The sequence below is a fragment of the Crocodylus siamensis genome, chromosome 3, assembly GCF_052110815.1.
Source record: "Crocodylus siamensis isolate JL-2025a chromosome 3, ASM5211081v1, whole genome shotgun sequence".
In the NCBI taxonomy this organism is placed as follows: domain Eukaryota; kingdom Metazoa; phylum Chordata; order Crocodylia; family Crocodylidae; genus Crocodylus; species Crocodylus siamensis.
This window is the reverse complement of record NC_143397.1, coordinates 191,952,662-191,973,706: the sequence shown is the minus strand read 5'-3', so window position 1 is coordinate 191,973,706 and position 21,045 is coordinate 191,952,662. Positions and strand designations below refer to the sequence as shown.

The following is a 21,045-nucleotide window of genomic DNA, read 5'->3' as shown; positions in this document are numbered from 1 at the left end:
AATCATGCATAATGTGAATTTATATACTTGAATACATATTAGGCCTGAAGAATCAAGGATTTTTTTTGTTGCCTACTATGCCTCATAAACTTTTTTTTTAAACAAGTTTGTCATAATATACATAGCTGCGTGTTATCAGTCTATAATAAATAGTTGTCATGAAACCTGTTTTTCAGATTTAGATGCTTAGGCCTTTGCTATTGATAGGTCTCCTACAGAAAAACATGATTCAGCTCCATGTCCCAGAGCTTCCTTAAGCATTTTTGTTTCTTAATGAATGATTTGAATCAAGTTTGTATGGGCTCCATGGGTGGGTGAAACTGTTTTGAAAAATGACGAGTCAGAGATACTGATGGGCTGTGTTGTCTAAATGTATCCTTTGACTGTTGATATCCTGCCAAAAACATTTTCGTTTTGTGTTTATCCTTTGAAAGCCCTTGATCAATCAGATGATTCATCTCCTTTTCAACACAGCACTCTCCAATGCCAAAAAAATGGAATTCATAAATCCATATAATCTCAGAACCCATCAAACCATGTTGATCATAATTTAATTCACTTGCTGAAATCACATATTTCTTAACTTTGATGCTATTACAATGTCATCAAGTACAAAATGACTTCAAGTTGTGCTTTACCGTTGGCCTCTTTTGTGCTTGGAAATATAGACATTACTGTCCTAGCGTTTGTTAGCGTCCTGCAAAGCAATTTCAGCACTATATGCACTCTGCCACTTCAGCTGTAGTAAACCCCCATTTCTGAAACATCGTAAGATTACCTCAGTTGGAAATATACTGTCTGTCATTCTCTGCACTACACATTTGCAGACAGAGCTGAGCACTGGCATTAGCAGGAGCCCAGGAATTTGTTAATTTCCCCAGGTAACACTTTTTGTAGGCATGCATTTTGGTGTATGCTTTGGACCTGATCCAAAGTTCACTGAAGCCAATTAATAGGATGTTGATAGCTGTAAACTTTGGATCTGTACTTTTTAGTGTCTGTTTCCAACAGTCTGCAAGGCCAGGTACAGACATTATACTTTTACCGGTATAAACGATTGGAAACTGGTCTATACCCATAACAGAACAAAAGTTCGGCAAACAAACTGGTTTAAAAATGGAGGAACTCAATCCAAGATTTGACCCTCACCCACCAGAGGGCGAATGCATGTTCTGATTTAAACTATGCCACTTACACAAAACTGCGTAACTTGGATTGATTCCACCTCAGGCTTTTTGAATGTCTGTACCTGGCCCAAATGTTTGCTGGATCTTCAAGAAGGAAGGACTGCATCCTCAGGATGACACAACCAACTTGCATTTATGTAGTACATTTCAGGAAGACTCCAAAGCACTGATAAAAGAAAGGGACACTGAATTCTTATTGTTTGGATCAACTGGGTGAAGAAGAAAAAAGTATGTCTATGCTACCTCTGCAACTCTGCTGGGAGGGCCATTTTCAGGCCCATCTGTGTGCTCTCAAGCTCCCACTGGGCATGGGCCAAAGCTAGAAATGACAGGGTGAAGCCCCTCTGAAGGTAACCCCTGCCACTACTGCTAAGTCCAATGGGCATAGAACTCTCAAGATCAGCACTCTTAGGACAGTTCACTGCCTCATTTCTGGGTTTGGGATGTGCAGCGTGGGAGAAAGAGTGGAAAAGGGGTCTTTTTTTTGAGAGCACTGCAAAAGCAATGCAGACACACCACAGATAGTTGTTCCTACTTAGAACAAACAAGACCTGTAATGCGACTCATTTCTAGGACACACATGGTAATGCTAAGAATTATAAAAAAATAAAAATAAATCCCCTCTACAGACGCTCTTAGGAAAGGACAAAGAAAAAAAAATCACTTGCAGTCTCTGACCTATTGATAATTTTTCTGCAGCTTGTAATCATCCAGCTTTGAAATCCCCTTTCTAATGCAGCAACCTCACCAGACTTACAAGTAGAGTTGATCATGAAACCTCAGCCCTGATTCTGTGCATCTTACTCCCATGATTTCAATGGGATTACTAGTGTGAAAAAAGGCTACTTGCACAACTGGATACATCCTCACTGTACTGCGTCAAAAATGCTTCTCTAGCACAAGCCACTTATTAGGGCTGTGCAAAGCTCAGGTCACTGATTCGATTTGGAGGAGATTCGTTGGCCAAATCTCCAAATCAAATCAGAAGACCCTTTAATCTCTCCATATTGACTCGGAAGCCTCCGAACAGATTCAGAGAGATTTGAAGATTTGGCCACCGGCATAGCTTTATGTTTTTTCTACGTACCTTGAGGTACCAGGCATGGTTCGTGAATGCTGAGATGATGGAGTGGATGGAGCACCCCACAGTGGTGGACCTGAAAGTGGACCAGAACTACTTCTGGTCCACTTCTGGGTCCACTGCGAAGCATGCAGGGGACCCCCCCGTGACTGATGCCTTCTGGGTCTGGGGGGCACCTGGGGTCCCCCTGCAGCCAATCGCTGAGCTGGAGGGGCACAGGGAGATCCCCCAAGCGCTAGGTGGTGGACCCTCCCATGCTCTTGTGAGATGCTTCATCCGGCCCACCATCTCAGCATTCACGAACTTCTCTGGTACTTCAAGGTACATAGAAAAAAAACATATAAAGCTGTGTCTATGGCCAAATTGTCGACTTGCGGAATCAGAATTGAATCTTCATATTCGGCTGAATCGAATTGGGACAGTGATCTGAATCAGTGAATTGAATCACTGTCCCCTGAATCGGGCCAAATCCAAATCAAATACTGCCCTCTTTGCACACCCCTACCACTTACATAATTAATAAGTAGATTAGGTAGATTTAAACTTGAAGCCTCTAACTTCAAAAGGAAGCCTAGGAAGCAATGGCGGAATAGAAGTATTTGTCCTATTTCAGCATCTAGTTTTAAAGGCTTCCTTATGAATATTTTTGGTTGCCAATGGTCAGAGAATAAGCAGGATCACTATCATTCCTGAAACACTTTACTTGATAGGCAACGTGAGAGCATTTTATTTTGGTTTCATGATCTTTCTTTCAAAGCTGCCCAGCTGCATTACACTTGGCTTTAGTCCCTTAAAGCATTACTTTCTTGGCAAAAACTGGATAGAACGCACAGTAGCAAAATATGCTTAAAAAACCAATGTGATGTCCATGCCAAATAAAATCCACAGACTTAAAAATACGTCACAAATGTGTCTGTAGCTTAAATATATATATTTGTCCCTCCTTTTTATTCTGGATGGAAATTATGTAGGCTTGTGTCATGAAACCACCCAGATGAATACACAAAAATCAGAATAGTTGCCTCATGGAACCAAGTAAGTCTTTTCTTTTCATGAATACTCACTTTGAAAACTTAAACAAATCAACTGTGATACAGAACGTGCTCAGTTCTGTATCCAACAACTGACTCTTTGGTTCTTTTACTTCAGCTCCAACCATGTTAGGTCTTTATAACCTGAAAAAGAACTGAAATTTCTCTAAATATAAGAAAAGAATGCTAGACTTAGTAGCCAGCATTATATTAAAGACTCCTTGAAATAAAAATATAATGTGATCTTGTAAAACATTTTGAATACTCAAAAGTAGAAATGATTACTTTAGTGGTTTGTTGGGAAACAGATGCTGGACATAGGTGCCGTGGCAGGGAAGTGTGCAGTAAATAAGACACCAGCAGGCTATTTAGGGAGTCTTGATAATCTCTTTCAGTTCTACCACCAGATTTGTCACTTCATAGTTTGAAGAACTGATGTTCTGAAAAGCAATTATAGGGAGCAATCTTTCACTGGGTCTATTATTACTACAGCTCTGACTCAAAAATGCACTGCAATTAATATTTCGCTATACTTTAAGAAAAAGGTAAAAAAATTAAAGGAAAAAATAAACTACTTCCAATACCTGCACCAGGAGCTATTTATTAGCATAACACTCTTCCTTTTAAAGATTTCATAACAACTGAAGTATATACAAAGTCTTACAGCATTTACACAATAAAAAAGTTTCCTATTAGCTGATGAAGTATAAGGTAGTGCTGCAATTTACCTCAAAGCATGGATACAATAATAATGAAGCAGACCACTGTACTTTCAACTTCTCTGCTACCACACCACAACTGTCAGTTGGGATGACAGTTAATTAACCCATTGGGAAGACACAGATTGTCAAAAAATTTGTAACAGATTGACGTGCAGCACTAACCATCATAAGGGAAAAAAAACCTACATACTGTCATGTTTCTACACTTCCTAGAGCTGTAACAAACTTTCACAGCCTTAGATATAACATATGCAAGACAACATAATCACAATTTCTCAGATATAGTTCAACTACTGAGTGTATTTACTTCTGAAAAGGAGGCTTTATATTGATATGGCTGTGTGTTTCCATTTTTTGTTCAGAAATTGTTCCAATAGGTCTACAAAAAGAATTAAAAGACAGCATGGAATTTATAGTCATGATGTAGTTGACTAATAAAGGCATTCAATATCAGCTATAGGATTTAATCATTCCTGTCAAAAGTTTAAGACTAGGACTCTTTATTTAATAAAAAGAAACAAAAAAAACCCACTTAAGACATTTTCATCTGTTAACTTTGACTCTTTTTATCCTCTCCGTCAGTTTAACATAAACCCATTAATATTTGTACCCTACATCAAATGCAAGACTCATTTAGTTTTTGAAAGGTCAAGCAGTTTTTCTAGGCTCTCTGCTGTGAAATGGAGGAAACTTTGTCAGAAAAGAAAAAACAGGTGGATCCATGTATTTGAACAAAGGACGCATTATACTCTGCAGTTTAGAAACAGTTTTACACAAGCCAATACATCACTTTCCATGGGAGATCAAGTTTCTTTAACAATTGTTATATGCTCAAATCTCTTATTTTGGCCAATTTTGCCTTTTTTCTCAAAAGGATTCTCTTTCAACTAAAAAGCTAGTAATGTCAGTTGACAATATCTGTAATTAAGACACAAAAACATGAGATGTAAAATCCACAAGGAACTACACAAATATTGAAGAAGTCATAAAACCTTTTCATGTAAACAGCTTGATTATAATGAAGCCCTAATCAGATTCTTGTCTTAAACTTTTGGCAGATAACGTGTATGCTCAGCCAGGCTTTGTAGTTAGTTATTGTTCAAGTGGAAGCCAGGTCAGTTCACATGTTGACAGGCATGCAACTTGAAAACATTGCACAACAAGCAACACAAAGAGATTTGAGAAGTGTACAAGACTTCAAGTAGACTTCACGACCCTTCACAACTGAATATTCACAGACAAAGATACAGTCCTTGCTTATTTTCTTTCACACATGGGATACTTTCTGTGACTCTCTCGCTTGCTTGATACTATATAACCACTTGATGATTCTGGCATTTCTTTCAATTGCAGAAATGCCATATGGCACACGGTCATTGGCACTGTCATCATTTCTAAGGTCACTGTTGCTGTCCTGAGACTGTTCACAGTCTGAGCTAATCATGCTTGCACTGCGAAAGTTGAGGGATATAATATCAGAATTAGCCCTTGCAAAGTTTTCCATCCCGAGGTTTTCAAGCTCTTCAGGATCCAGTCCACAGTAGTTAAAGAATCGTTCAACGTCTGCATCAACACGAAAATATCTGTCACTTAAGTCTGATTTTGATCGCTGTAAGGATGGTCTTCTGCTGACTCCACATCCAGATTCTACTGCCTCGATCTCTGGGGATTTCAAAGAAGCGATGGCAGCAATTTTGGGTTTTGGAGGCAGAGGTGGGGCTGAACTACTGCAGGGTATTGCTTTTAAGGGCTTACTGCTAGTTACTTTTCTAATGTCTGAGGAACTGTGAGAAACATGTAAGAAGGTCTCTGCAGACTGGTCCAAGAGCCTTCTGCTCACACTGGAGCTGCTTTCTTGAGGGCTGTTGCGGCCCTGGGTGGGGTAAACCTTTAACGATTCTGCAAATGAATGTCGGTTTAGTTCTGTTGAATCAGATCTGTGGGGAGGCCAATTTCGTGAGCTATGTTTGTGACCTGAACCTGAGCTGGAGCCTTCTGAGCTATTAATGATGTTTTTCAAAATCTCCAGTTTTAAATTTTCTCTCTGGACACCACTCTCAGTCTTTGCATTGTTGCTGAATACTTTCAAGGTAGGACTGCCCAAAGCTCGCTTGGCTGCAGGACAAACTGGTGGCTTTGCAAGCACCGCTGGCTTCACAGGCTCTTGCTTAGCATTGATGACTTCCTGGCTCTTAACGTATTTTGCCTTATCAGCCTCTAGTCTCTCCACAGCACTTAGTCTTTTTGGATTAGGCTCTGCCTGCCTGCGAAAATAGTCCGGTCCTTTGTTTAAGATGCGAAGAGGAACAGCCGACGTGAAAGTGACAGCAGGGCTGACAGGTTTCACCATGCTACCTGTCTGTAGTGTTTCTGTAGGCATGTTTGGTGGTCTTTCCCCCGCAGCCGTTTTGGATTCTTCTCTGGGATCTTCTAAATGCACGGTGCAGAAACATGTACATTAAGCACAATGAATAGCAGATGAATCTTGGAATCTGAGTGTTAGCAGCAGCGCCTCATCTCACAGCTCATTAAATAACACTGTGTTTCTTTTTTAAAGGCAGCCTTTGTACAAAAAGGCCACCAGACACAAGTCCGTATTAATCTGCTCTGCTGATTCCTTTCTTCTCCCTGAAAGATGTGGGAGTCTCGATGTTTTCTTTGTGCTCAACTACAGGCAGTGATCTGAAACACAAAATAGCCAACCACATGTTAGTATCAGTGTGTGACATCACAGCTATAGCAACAGAGAAATGCTGTACGCTCTTGCAGTTACTGGCTGAGTTACAGCTGTGGGCTGTTCGGAGGAAACAGGCAGTCCTATCTGAAACATTCCCTCAGACCTCTGCCTATTGGTATAAGTCTTATTGACAAAATAAGCAAACCTGGATTAATGATACTTTTATACATGTATAAACAGGTATTTTGGGCATTTACAATTAAGGCTTTTATTATTAATCACAATCTTAGGTTGGGTTTAAGAAAATTAAAATTGGAAATCATTGCAAAAAATCTAGAATAATTATTTCTATACACATTCAGGTATTTTACTCCCTTGTGTAAATCAGTGTTTGCATTACCTTTGGGGGAGAGGTGACAGAGGGAGGGCTCGAGGGGTGAAATTTACCAGTTCTGAGGGACTACAGTGTCTTACCTGCCTACAGGTATAATATTAAAATAGGGTAGCTCATGAAAGTTGCTAGCTGATTTATGTACATATATTTTAGCTGGAAAACTGAGACCATTTTCAAGATGCATTCTCCATAAAAAAGAAAATGTAACAATATCAAGGCATTTTCCTGTTTATTTAATGCTCCAGAAAATGGGCAAGATTTCCAGTCAAGGAACAACTGGAGTTGTGAGCAGTTTCAAGTGCCTGCAGTACCACAACTGATCATTAACTCTGTATCAAATCCATAATTAAAATGTAATCTAGCTGAAGCGACACATTCCATTGTAAAACTTGTTTTCACCTAATTCACTGGAGAACTGCTTCTGCACTTACAAAACAACAGCTTCAAAACTTTGACACTGAATTTCTTTACTGCAACAAAAATGATATCGAAGACACTTTGCTTCATGATGGCATAAATTTGGCTTGTATTTAAATAGCACACATTTATGAGGCTTGAATGCATATAATTTCTGCTTTTAAATTTGAACATAAGTGTTTAAGTTTTAAAGTAAGGACTCTAGTTAAGACTGAATAATGTTTAAGAAGTGTCTGAGTTATTTAAAATTCTGTCATTTAGTCTTGGTCACAACACTCTAAAAATCCAATCTCAATGATGACGTTTCAAAGTGCTTTAACAATTTTTCCCACGTGAGGCACTCAAGGGCACTTATGAAGGAATCTGCTGTTCAAAGCAGTGATTTGGCTAATGGATCTCGTTTGCTTTATTACAACTCCATTAATCTGTGCTGCTATATTTAATATCCTATCTCTATTATCACTGAAATAAATTATAAAAAGAAAGGAAGAGCTGTTGCTTTCTCCCCCACTCTGTGGAATGCAGGCCAGTATCTCTCCCAGAGACTGACTGCTTTAATATATTTTACATGCCATGTACTTAGTACATTTCCACCCTAATAATCTAAACTGGATCGTCATCATCAACATATATTATGTGTCTGGGTTACGAGGAATAACCTAAGATTTAAATTAAAGATTCAATTATTTCTAATTCACAAGCAAAGAACAAACTCTTATTCACACAAATACGTGAAACATACATTGAACATTCTATCTATCAATGTCAAAGTAAGCAAATAAAGTATATAAATGCTATAATGAGATTATAGAAAAAAGATGAGCTTGCTTCTTAAGACTTACTGTCAGAAGTATTCTTTAAATACAAACTAACATATTTGGCTGAGGGATAAACCAGACATAAGTTCAGTCCTACTGAAAAGTCGGTGCAATGTTAATTAAGTCTCCCTTTCAATATTATTTTATAAATCCCACTGTTAACTCTTCAGCACTTAACTTCCTGCATTTCAGGACAGTATTTCAGACAAGGGTCCTCTTCCTTCACTGGAATCAAAATATTTATTGATGCTGGTATTTTAAAATTAGGGATGATATAGTCAAAGTTACTGAGTATATTTAGGCATATACACTTTTGTGTACTTGTACATACCCATACCTAATATATACACATAAATCCAGTATTTGCACATTAACCATTCAGACCTTAGCTTCTGCCAGGTGCCTGCAAACATAACTGATTCATGTGATATAAATCAGGCACACAAATATATGCAAGTGCATTGACTGCAGAGGGCATAAATACTAATTATATTCTGCATTTAAAGAATGCCTTCATCCTAATACCTTTCATACCCACTGTATGAGTTGATATTTGGTTCACAGTAGTGAATATCATCATCACAACAATAGTGGGTAGCTTTCTCTGTTGCCTTTTAGTAAAATCTGGAGAATTCTACAGACACGGATGATTTAGGCTCCTTTATTCCTTAATGCAAACTAGGAAGACCGTACAAACTAGATTAAAGAAAAAGTCAGGTTTATGCTTTAGAAATTGATGAAAAGTAAAACAGGCATCTCCTCCCCTGTCCCTGCAACAACTAACATATTAACCAGGGCCCTTGATAAAATCCTTCTCTGTACACCCTGGGATTTCCTGATCAACCCTGAGAAACTTCCTAACATCCTGATCAAAACCCCTATGGATATGCATAGCTCTATTTAATGACATTAATTATCGTGGTCTCATTTTGTAGGCATCACCTTTAATATTTCTGGCTGGTAAGGACAATATGTGAATTCCCATGGATTCTTATCAGTGCTGCTCCTTACATCAATCACAGAAGTAAAAAGAATGGAGGTTTACATTACAAAAAGACCTAATACAGTCCATTTCAATAATATATACAAGGTAGCCATAACCTTCTATAAATACCAATTACATGGATTTACTCAATGTGAAGCACTCCTTAAAGAACTACCCAGTACAACATAAAAACAAAAGGAAGTAAAATTTCTTTTTAAAATCTGTGTTTCAGCTAGATGCTTTTACTCAGGATTCTTTAATCATCGAAAGAGATGCAAATTAAAGAACATCATACACTAGTCCTACAGACTCTTACATCTGCAATACAGTAATCTCAGACATTTGCATTTAAATAACTGTAATTGCACAGATTCACTACCTTAATGAGTTAGGGTAACACAATATACTTTAAAGCTGTACATTTAACACACCAACTGAAGTATTCATTAAAAATAAACATATAAATATTTGATGATCTTTCTTAATTTAAAGCCAATACAGTAAGAGATATATTATACCAATTTGCTGTGCAATAAGGCAAGGATTTCTTAGGGTGATATCTTTTATTGGACCAACTATATAACTCAAAGTTAGACAACCTTTTGAACCAAGACATTCTTCTTGCCCCACACATTTCTGGACCATCATAGCTACAACATCACTTTTATATTACTAACTTTCTAAAATTATTCCAACATATGGCTTAAGTGTGTAGTTTCTGACATTCAAGAGAAATATGTAAAATCAAGAAGTTACACATACACCTCTAGTACTAATGGGGCATTACTGTAATAATATTCAAAAGGAGACTGGAAGCACACCTTGTTTGACCACAGAAGTCTTTTCTGCCCAGAGCACGGGGGGCTGGATCTGATGATCTCACAAGGTCCCTTCAAACCCTAAACTTCTGTGAACCTGTGAATATTTGACCATTCTTGCTCACAAAACTGCATTCTAAAATTAATGTCAAATGACAAAATAATATTTTTCTTGTAAGGTCTACTGCTTTTCATATCACATATGTGACACACTTTTTAATTATGTTTACACAGGGTTTATTCTTGATAACTTTGTTCATTTAATAGTGCTCAAGCTGCAACACAGTCAAAAACTCCTGGCCCCACATATGCCATTGACCTTAGTAAGATCACAATTTCACCCAACCAATTGTTAAGTGAAAGGGGTAAGAAAATGGAGGGATGGTGTAGGAAGTCAAGACAAGGCACAATGGACTAACTAAAAGTTAGTTTCTACTGATGTCATTAAATTTGTGTAAACCTTTCTGTCAACAATCTTGTGTCAGTTGAAATCTGGTTTATGTGGTTTGAGCTTGTGTCAATCTGTTTAAAAATACAGGTCAAACCTAACTGGGCTAGTTTAACTGACATAAGTTTCCACAACAAGAGTTGCAGCCATTAGGGCTGTTCGAACCTTCAGTAGTCAATTTGATTTGGAAGAGATTCAGCTTGATTTGGGGACCGGATCTCTGAATCAAATTGGAAGACCAATTAAAAGCTCCGAATCAATTCAAAGCATCTGAATCAATTCAGAAAATCTTTGGAAAAGAATCAGCTGCTTTGGAGATTCAGCCCTAGACTAAACAGGCAGGCCTCCAGCTGGTAAGTCTGTTGGGCTTGGGGGAAGGGAGCAGGAAATGGGCGTGGTGGGGGGGGGACTGGGGCTGGGACAAGCTGCCCAGCTAGGGTGGGGGGGGTCACCTTACTCAGGAAGGGGGGGATGGGATGCAGGTGTGACTGCTGGGAGCAGGGGCTCTGCCCTGCTGCCACTTGCCCAGCTGTTGTGGGGGAGTGGGCATGATGCAGCCACGGCTTGCTCCAGGCGGAAGGAGGTAAGCAGCAGCAGGGCATAGCCCCTGCTCCCAGCGCTGTCGTGCCCACATCCTGCACCCTTCTGCACTGGCTGGCAAGTGGCAGCAGAACAGAGCTCCTGCTCCCAGCACTGATGTGGGTACGGTAGTGCTCAGAGCAGGGGCTATGCCCTGCTGCCACCTGGTGTGAGCCACGCCTGCATTGCGCCCCCAACCCTGCACTGGCTGAGCAAGTGGCAGCACTGCATAGCCCCTGCTCTGAGTGCTACCACACCTACATGCTGGCTGGCAAGCTGTGGCACGGCAGAGTCCCCGCTCCCAGTGCTGATGTGGGCACAGCAGTTCTGGGAGTGGGGGCTAGGCTATGCCTTGCTGCTACCTGGAGCGAGCTGTGCCTGCATTGCTCTGGCTGGGCCAGGTGGGGGATGGGCTAGGCAGGGTAGCCATGGGGGCTTCTCCTGCAGCTCCCCCCACCAGGGCAGAGGCAGGCACAACCAGAGGAGCTGCAGGAGAAGCTCCCATGGCTGCCCTGGTTTCCTCCAGTCTCCCAGCACTTAGAAGACAAAAAAAAAGCCCAGTACTCACCGGCTCTGGCAGCAGCAACTGGGGCCTCTGAGGGGTTGTGGCAGAGCATTCCCAAACAGCATGGGGTAGTGGGGGGCAACAGGGATCATGGCAGCTGTGCACTGTCTGGGAGCCGGGGCGGCTCCAGCAGTCAGCCGGAGCCGAGCATCGCTCAGCCCCAGCAGCCCCAGCACCTAGACAGCGTGTGGAACCCTGCTGAGTTGTGCTGCATCCATGCCATGGGGAAGCTGCTGCAATCCCCACTGCCCCATGGGGGGGTCTCTGTCACAAGCCCCCAGGGGCCCTGATGGCTGCTACCAGAGCTGCTGAGTGCAGAGACATATATAAGTGCTGGGCAGGGGCTATGGCCAGGCGGGGGAGCTATGAAGGCTTCTCTCATGGCTCCCCCTGCCCAGGGTGAGGCAGGCACAGCCAGAGGAGCTGCGGGAGAACCTGCAGCCGCCTGTCTGTGCCTGCCTCTCCCCAGCTAATCAGAATCTCTGAAACAGCGCCGAATCTCCGATTCTGATTTGGGTGAATCAAACGGAAACAGTGATTTGAATCACCAAATCGAATCACTGTCCTCTGAATTGACTAAATCCAAATCGAATACTTTCCTATTCGCACAGGCCTAGCAGCCACCTATTGGTTTTTAAACTAATAAACAGTTGCAAATAGGTGTGCACAGCCACATTCTGGCAACTGCCACTACCTGATTAGTGTGTTGCTTAAAATGAAAACTTCAAAACAGAGAGCAGCAGCTGTCCTCTTTGCAAACTGGATTTTTTACAATGGCCTAACAGTATGTTTAAGAAAATGATGAAATTATGCAAGAAATCAGATTTATAGACTAAAGACACAATTTTGCACATTGATTTAATATATCCCAAAGTACTGCTTCGCATTATGGATAAAATTATTAGAAAATAAAAGCCACTTTCAGTTTACCTTCATGGGCTAGGGACAGACATCCAAAAAGCCTGAGCCTGAACTGATTCAATCTTTGCATGTTAATCTAACCTAGGTAGGCTGAACCAGTTTGCAACAACAAAGACATTCCCTCTGGACTGACAAAATGGAGACACATGCCTGCAGTGGTTCACGCTAGAAGCTGGGGGGGCACTAAAGCAGACCTCACTTGCCTTCTATGGTGCTAAGCTGAGGGGGGACATGGCCAGGCCCGGCAGAACGCTTTGATTAGGGAGGGGTTCCCACCAACAAGGGGGTTCCCTGACCAGGGAGGCAGCCAGGGAGTTGATAACACCCATGTTTAGCACCTCTTCAAGCAAACAAAAGCCTCTCTCATTAATTCAAGCTCTTCTTAAACAACTTTTCCAAGGCAGGAATTGAGGGACATTACCAGCTGACCTGCTGATTATCTCCAAAAAGCCCTAATCAGACACTGTCCTGTCTGCCTTACACAGACACCTCTCAGCATTAGCTAGTATACCACATGCTGGCTAAAATCCATGCTGTGGGAGATGGGAGGATGAATTCCCTGCTTAAGTTGGGGGAGTGGGGAGTGGGAAGGCAAGGGGAAGCCAGGCAAATGCTGCTGTGCCAGCAGTCTCTGCCTGAGCTCCAGCTCGGGAGCAGAGGAGTGGGGCCAGCCCTGCTCTGGAGCAGAGACCCACCCAAGGCTGCAAAGCATCTGGGATGCTGGGGAACTCTCGTTTAAGTTAAACCAGAAAGGGGTCTGAGACAGATTGCATAAACCAGTTTGACCCAAATCAGTTAAGTCTGACACTACATTCAACCAAGCTTCTCTCAAACCAGTTTCAGTCATTTTCAAAGTGGTTTATGCGCACTGAATGCCTGTTACAGGTATTAAACAAGTTTCTGATGACTTAAATGGTTTATGTGTAATGTCTGTCCCTAGCCATAAAGACCAGCAGAAGGGAAGACAAGGTGGCACCTTAAAGGCTAGTTCAATATCTTAGTCTCTAAGGTACTACCCTACCCTTTCTTTCTGACTACAGATTGAAATGGCTAACCACTTTTCTGTTCATAATCTGTCTAGTTCATAACTTCAATCTAGTCAAACAGATTTAAAAATAATAAAATATTTGCTTCTAAGACAAAACTTTCCAGTCCCAGAAAATCAGACGTCAGTTAATATTAATTGCTGTGTACTCTGCAGTTGTTCAGAAGAGATCCTTTCTATTAGAGGCATGACCCACATTGTTCAGATTAAACACAGGCCTACCCTACCAAAGGAACACACTAGGGAGCACTGCAGCAAAGCATACCAGGCCAGCTGTACATGTGGTATGCCCCAAAACTGATAGTGTAGTAATCAGGTAATACTTTGGAATGCTTTCTGGAATACACCCAGTGCCAAATTAAGGCAGCTATCTTACACCTGTTTTGGGGCATAGTGTGCATGCAACTGGCAAATTATGCTTTACATGATGAGGAACTCAGCTGGTTTTCAAATTCCAGCAGAAAAATACTTTCCAAAAGTTCCACATATATACAAATGCCAAAGAAGTAGCAGAGCAGCTTAATCACTTCTTCTCAAAGAAAGGAAGTAAGAGCATGTTTCTTGTTTACCAGGAGCTAGCATGCATCTTTGATGGAAAAACCTTCAAAAAGCATCAGCAGTCTGCTTCTTTTCAACTGTGGAGTCTGGCACTGTTAAATTTTCAATCTGATTGCCATAATCTACCCACAGTGATACTCTCTTCAAGATAAACACCCTTCTATAGAAGACTCTCAAATATCAAAATTGCCATTGCTTTAAAAAGGATCACAGAAATCTGCACAAATACTCAAAAAGCTCAGAAACAAAACTCCCATTCTTTCAACTAGACACTGAAAACATTATGAGAAAAGTGCGAGTCTCCATATTGTTTAGAGGCATATTACATGCTGTGTTTGTAAAAGCAGTAATGGAAATCAATTCTGTTTTCTTTGTACCCCTGTATTGCTTAGAGTAGACCGCACTATGAGGAGTAATTCAGCCTGTCATTTTATAAGTGTCAGGAAAAGACCTAAAAAGGTTTACTAATGCACATAATGCAACTTTTTTGTAACTCTTGTTCTTTGTGAAGACTTTTATTTCTAGCATGTATTTGATTAGAACAATTCATTTAAAAACCCTGCAGGGGCTTTGAAAAATTGCCTCTTCAGTTAGACACTCAGGGACTACTTTTCCAGCCCCCGCACAACTAGGCTTCACTAATCTAACCCTAGCCCCAGAGTAATACCCATTTCATTTTTACTTCCTCTTGTTTTTCATGGTAAATACATTCTGAGCTCTCCCTCCACTACACTTCCAATAAGGACATTCTGGCTTTCCTCAGACCTAAAGCCTAGGTTCTTCCCAAAACTCCAAATTTACCAATTACAATTTTTAGCTCTTTGTCCCTTCCTCTCCTCTCAGTTTTTAAGGCTTCCCAGCCCACTCCTCACTTTTGAATTACATGAATAGAAGTCCTCTAGCTTAAAAGCAACTCTCTTGTTCCTCCCTCTCATTCTTCTTTATGGGAAGAAGATGGGGCTGTGCTTCTCTATTTCTTTTTAATAGATAAGTTGTGACCATGCATGTTTCCCTGATCTTTCTGCAGACAGTCAAAAAGCCCAAGGCTGAATCAATTAAGTCTTTGCAGGTTAGTCTAAGCTGTACAGATAGAACCAAGAAGCAAGTGAACAGACATTCACTTATGATTCTGGAAATGCAGCCACATGCCTGTGGTGGCTCAAGTCAGAAGCCAAGAGGTGCTAGAGCATGCCTCCCTGCTTGGCTGGAGCAGACAGCTTGGGCCAAGGCTAGCCTGCTCACCCTGTGAGGGAAGGTTTGCATGGGAGGTGCAAAGCATCCTGGGATACTGGGGGACTATGAGTTAACTTGAATCTGGAGGGGATCTGGGACAGAAGTTCAATGAACTGATTTAATCTAAATCAGTTAAGTCTGATACTAAATCTATCCAGATTTATCTTAAACTGGTTTTGGCCATTTCAAAAGTGGTTTTTGTGCACTGAACTTCTGTTGTGTAACAGATTTGAACCAGTTTCTAATCATTTATAACAGTTTATATGTATGTGTAAGATATATACACACTTCTTAAAGAAAAAATATTGCCAGTCAGAGCCATTTTCAAGGAAAAAAGGCTCTGGATTTCTTGAAACACTTGAACACCTGTAAAAGTATAGTGTATATTCTTCATAATCAGTTCAAATGAAATTATATTTGGATAGAGTTTGACTGTTCTCAGTGGTGGCAGATAATGAAACAAGGAGTAATGGTCTCAAGTTGCAGCAAGGGAAGTGTAGGTTAGATACCAGGAAAAGCTCTCTCATGAGGAGGGTAGTAAAACATTGGAACAACAAGTTACCCAGAGAGATTATGGAATATCCATCCCTGGGTTTAGCTAGAGGAAGCCTTGGCTGGGATGATCTAGTTGGGGATGGTCCTGCTTTGAGCAGGTATTTGGATTAGGTGACCTTCTGAGGTCCCTTCCAACCCTCATTTTCTATGATTCTATGCTTTTTTATCAGACATCTAATAGATTCAAAATAATAATAGTAATGATGATAATAATAATAATAATAATAATAATAATAATAAATGGATCATCTAAGTTTAACATTCAATAAGTTTTCCCACATTCTTTCTATGGTGATAATTGCTTTCACAAAATCCTTGTTCAGCTGATGCCTAACACTGTAGGCACCTGAAGCCCCTGGGTATCAGTCAGTATCAGTAACCCTTCAGCACTTAATTTGCTGTTCCTGGGCTTGTACACAATGGCTGATGTAAATAAGCAGGCTGGTACCTAGAGCATAAACATACTCCGTATCGCTTCATAACCTAGGCGTTCCTATAATTATCCTGCCTAATCTCTTAGATGCTGGTAAAGCATGGTGAGGATGAGATGGTGGTGGTATAGACACCTTTTCAACTTACATTCATTCAGTAGCTCATCCAGCTAGGAGCACCTCTGCCTGAAATTTCACCTCTGCCCAATCTGAAGTAATGATGGGAATACAGGTGTTCAAGATAAATACCTTAAAAGCGATGATCTATGACATTTGGTGTGGGTCCCTTTAATTTTTCTAGTGGAAACTGTTCTTCTTTGCATGAAATACTTAAAAATATTCATTAGGCCAGAGAAGAATGAGAATAATTCCATAAATCTGATGGCTAAGACACTTTTTGGAAACCTGGGTTCCAGTCTCTGTTTCAGGTCACTTGTAAGTATATTATTGAAAGTGGAATAGCGTTAATAGGTGCAACTAAGAAATACCCAGTACAGAATGCCCAACAACCAGATGGTTAGGGTAATGTCACTTGGGAAAGAAAAAACATGAGTTCATGCCCCTGCTCCAATTCAGGCAGACTGTGCATGGAATCTGGGTTTTCAAGAAGGACGTGGAGAACCTGGAGAGGGTCCAGAGGAGGGCCACTCGTATGGTTTAGGCCCCCGTGGCCAGCCCTATGAGGAGAGGCTGAGGGACTTGAATCTCTTCAGTCTCCGCAAGAGGAGACTGAGGGGGGATCTTGTGGCTGCCTACAACTTTATCAGGGGCCACTAGCAGGGACTCGGGGAAAGTCTGTTCACCAGGCCTCCCCTTGGAGTCACCAGGAACAATAGCCACAAGCTGAGGGAGGAGAGGTTTAGGTTAGATATTAGGAAGAACTACTTCACTGTAAGGGTGGCCAGAGCCTGGAATAGGCTTCCCAGAGAGGTGGTGCTCTCGCCTTCCCTGGAAATTTTCAAGAGGAGATAGGATAGGCATCTGGCTGGGGTCTTATGACCCCTCCTACCCCTAGTGCTCCTTCCTGCCCATGGCAGGGGGTCGGACTCAATGATCTGTCTAGGTCCCTTCCAACTCATTGATTCTATGATTCTATATACCAGGTAAGTGCTGCAGATAGAGGGCTACTGGCTTTAAAAGGACTAGTGTTTCTTGTGATAGAGAAAAGATTGACCTGATTTAGGCAACTAACTCCATGGGTGGGTTCATGCTGTGAATCTGAGAAGGGAGGAGATGTCTCCTGCCAGTATGGTGTTAGGTGCCTGACTCTCTGATGCTATAGTTCAGGTTCTTCCCCTCTTCTAGGGATTTCTTATTAGCTATCTTAGACTAGCTTGGCATATTGTTTCTGTGAATTCCATTTTAGGCATGTAATTTTCCCCATGCATTATACAGAGGAGCAGTGCAATGTCAAAATCTCCCCTGTGAATCTAGCCCCTAGCTTTATTTCTAGATCCATTATTTTATGCTTAACTGTACTGTGCACAGCGTGTACAAACACATATATTTTGTTATCTTTTCTCTCTCAGTGCTAACAGGTATCTAAATAATATCTTTTAAGGACTATATAAATCTAGTGCTTCATTCTGTAAGCTATAGCTCATGCAAGTAATTCTTCCCAGAGGAGGCAAGATGAGGGTCTGGACATAAAAGGTCAAAACATTCAAATGTCAAGGTGTCAAATTTAGACTGTTTTTAAAGAAAAATTTTAGAAAACTTAGAAATGTTTTATCTATGTAAGAAGCAACATATCCATGATGAAAATATCTTTCGTTAGATATTACCTTGCAGCTAAGAGTACTATAACACGGCAAAAATGTTCAAGTCTGTGAATCCATAAAGACAACAACTAAGTATGACCCAGGTAATAATGGTTTACATTGAGAAAAGTGCAAAGGATAAATACCTACAATACAAATAGAAAAAGACAAATTAGGCTTAAAAATATAACAATCAAAGATTTAGTTATCAACATAAACTTTTAATTTTTTAAAAATTTTACTGTAGTAGAGTCTAGTGTAATACATCAGCCAAAAGTTGCATGCAGTTCGAAAGTTTGAAAGAAATGTTACAGAAGTATTTGAAAATATGTCTACTTTATTAAAATATTTACCATTTTTTGCCATGGAAGTAGGAAAGCAACACATCACGTATAATATGAATATTTAAAACATCATTCTTTGTTTAACATGATTATTTGTATCCAGTTCAATAAAATTCCTTTTACTAAGCTCCATTCTCTGACAAGGAATGTTTGTGTTAACTGATTTTCACCAATAATAGCAGAAATAAATATTAATATATAGCCTGAAATAAATATAATTTAGTAATATTAAGATAATATAATACACTTTTTAATAAGTACTATTACAGACATAATTAAGAAGTAGGAGTGCTAGAAACTGCAATGCAAGGCAAATAGTACTGTTCATCCTACCAGTTACAGTGTGGACCTAATTCTGCTAATTATAGACTCCTACAGAGAGCTCTATGTCGCTTTTTTGTCCAACGGCGAGATGCTTTTTTTTTTTTGAACAGACATATATCCTAGACTAATAGTTCTTAGTCAGCCTTTAAATGGCTGATTCATTAAAAAAATTATACTCTATAAAATTATTCGGATCATGAGATGCTTACAAAATACTTCATTAGGGAAATAAATTAAGATATACTTCATTAAATATATTTCAGTTCTTTCCTCAGTGTTTATTGGTTTTGAGAAGAGTTGCGTGAAACTATGCACAAGAAAGGAACTATGAATAATACCACACTATGTCTAATGAATACTTTTTTTAGTGCAAGTGCAGTGTTCCAGCAGGCTGCACCACCCCATCATTCCTGCTAGAGATCTCTTGCACTTCTGACTTGCACAACTTCTAAACTTCACAGCTATGTTGCCCAGTCTTTCTCTACCATATAATATTTCATCCCCTTCCCTACACAGCCCCATATTTAGAGACATCTGCATTCAAAAGTTCTGAGTTCTTTTTATTTTTGAACTGCAATATTATAAAAGTACATAATACTTACGTAATTTTTAGTAGATTTCTTTTAAACAGAGGGTAAACACTTCAATGTTGGCTTTGGAACACATTCTAAATAGTTATGGCAAGATTCACAAAAGATCTCTGTCACTTAAAATGGGACTTAGATGGTGAAATTCAACTTAAGTCCAAGAACCTCTTTCTAACTCCATGGTAATTACGTTTTATATAATGGCCAATTGGTTAGAACTCCCCAGGAAGCAGGACACCTGGATTTTATACCATCTCCAGCCTGAAGTGAGAGGGTTCAAGCCTATACCTCCCAACTCCAAGAAAGGCATCCTCACCAGCAGACTAGAGGCTAGGCTGGACTGGGGGGCACTTGACTTTGCAGCCACCACCTGGAAGGGGAGGGACACTGAGTTGTGGTGACTGCTCTCAGGGCTGCTTCCTTCCTCCCAGATGACTGCTTTCTCATTAGACTATAGAGTCACATTCCTTCTGTTAAAAAAAAAAGAAGCTATATTTTGATGACTTGTCACTCAGAGAAGTCTTTTCCTGTCAGGGAATTTCAGCACAGAGGATTGGCTATTAAAGAGGGAAAGCCAGGTTTGGGACAAAACAGTTTAAACTTCAATAGGACTGTCTCTCCTTATGCCTAAAGACACTGATGTGACTATACTTATGCTGGGGCAGTTTTTCAACCAACTTTAAAAAAAATCTCTAAGGCCCCTGGCATATGTTCCTTTAAGATGTGATTAACCAGTTAATCGCATCTTAAACTGTAACCTGGTTACACGCTACAGCAATTAATGGTGTCATAAAACAAGGAGTAAGCCGCAAAGTTATTCCACAAAAATGTGCAGTAACTTTGTGGCTGGATCCTCTCATGTCATTAATTGAATGTGTGGCCAGATGTGTTCCAGCTCCCATCTGCTGGAGTGCATAGTGCATCCCTCAGGCTGGGAGCCCCGTCAGCGGAGGTGGTCACAGCTGTGGGAGCTTGCTAGTTTCCAGTGTAGGGGGAGCCTGGGATAATACTTCTGCCCATGTCAGAAGTAAGGCATGATGAGATCTGATGCTTGATCCTACAATCATGCTTCCTGCCTCATATGTGGCATGGCAGGAAGCCCAATTCTGTGGATCACACATCAGATGCCATTGTGCCTCTACCTGCAAATCTGCCAAGACTTGAAGACTTGTAATGCATGAAAGTAAATTAATGCATCATGACAAATCAGTCACCTGGTAAAAGTTTGATGCTAACTGTTCTCTCCAAATATTGTTCCACATTTACATGCCAATACATAGATTTTCCCCAGCTCCCAGGTCATTGAGGGGGTTAGTATGCCGGCTATTAGAACTATCAGTTTTCTCACTGATATTTCTATGCAAGTGGGAACAATACTGCTATCACCTTTCTTATTGTGATCACGGATGAGCTCCGCACAGTAAGATAATTGTTTCACAAGGTCTTAGGTGTAACTGAACCTAAAAAATGAAAACCCATTTGCAAAGGCATGCCAGTTTTTCCCGTTTTACTTCAGTTGTGACAAAACAGGGTAAAGCATTTAGGTTAATGCAGAATCAAGCCAC

General features: G+C 40.5%; 1 protein-coding gene across 6 annotated transcripts in view; it reads right to left on the bottom strand.

Annotated features, from left to right (window-relative positions):
• Positions 1-3,880: 3,880 nt before the first annotated feature.
• Positions 3,881-21,045, bottom strand: part of FAM110B (family with sequence similarity 110 member B) — a 213,530-nt gene continuing 196,365 nt past the window's right edge. For 5 of the 6 annotated variants that reach the window (XM_090040022.1, XM_090040024.1, XM_090040021.1 and 2 more), the window contains one exon: positions 3,881-6,703. In XM_090040022.1, coding sequence (XP_089896148.1) covers positions 5,289-6,401 — 1,113 coding nt within the window. In that variant the 5' untranslated portion in view covers positions 6,402-6,703 and the 3' untranslated portion in view covers positions 3,881-5,288. Of the gene's footprint in view, positions 6,704-18,249; positions 18,372-21,045 lie in introns of all 6 variants that reach the window. The other variant, XM_090040025.1, reaches the window with a different exon arrangement.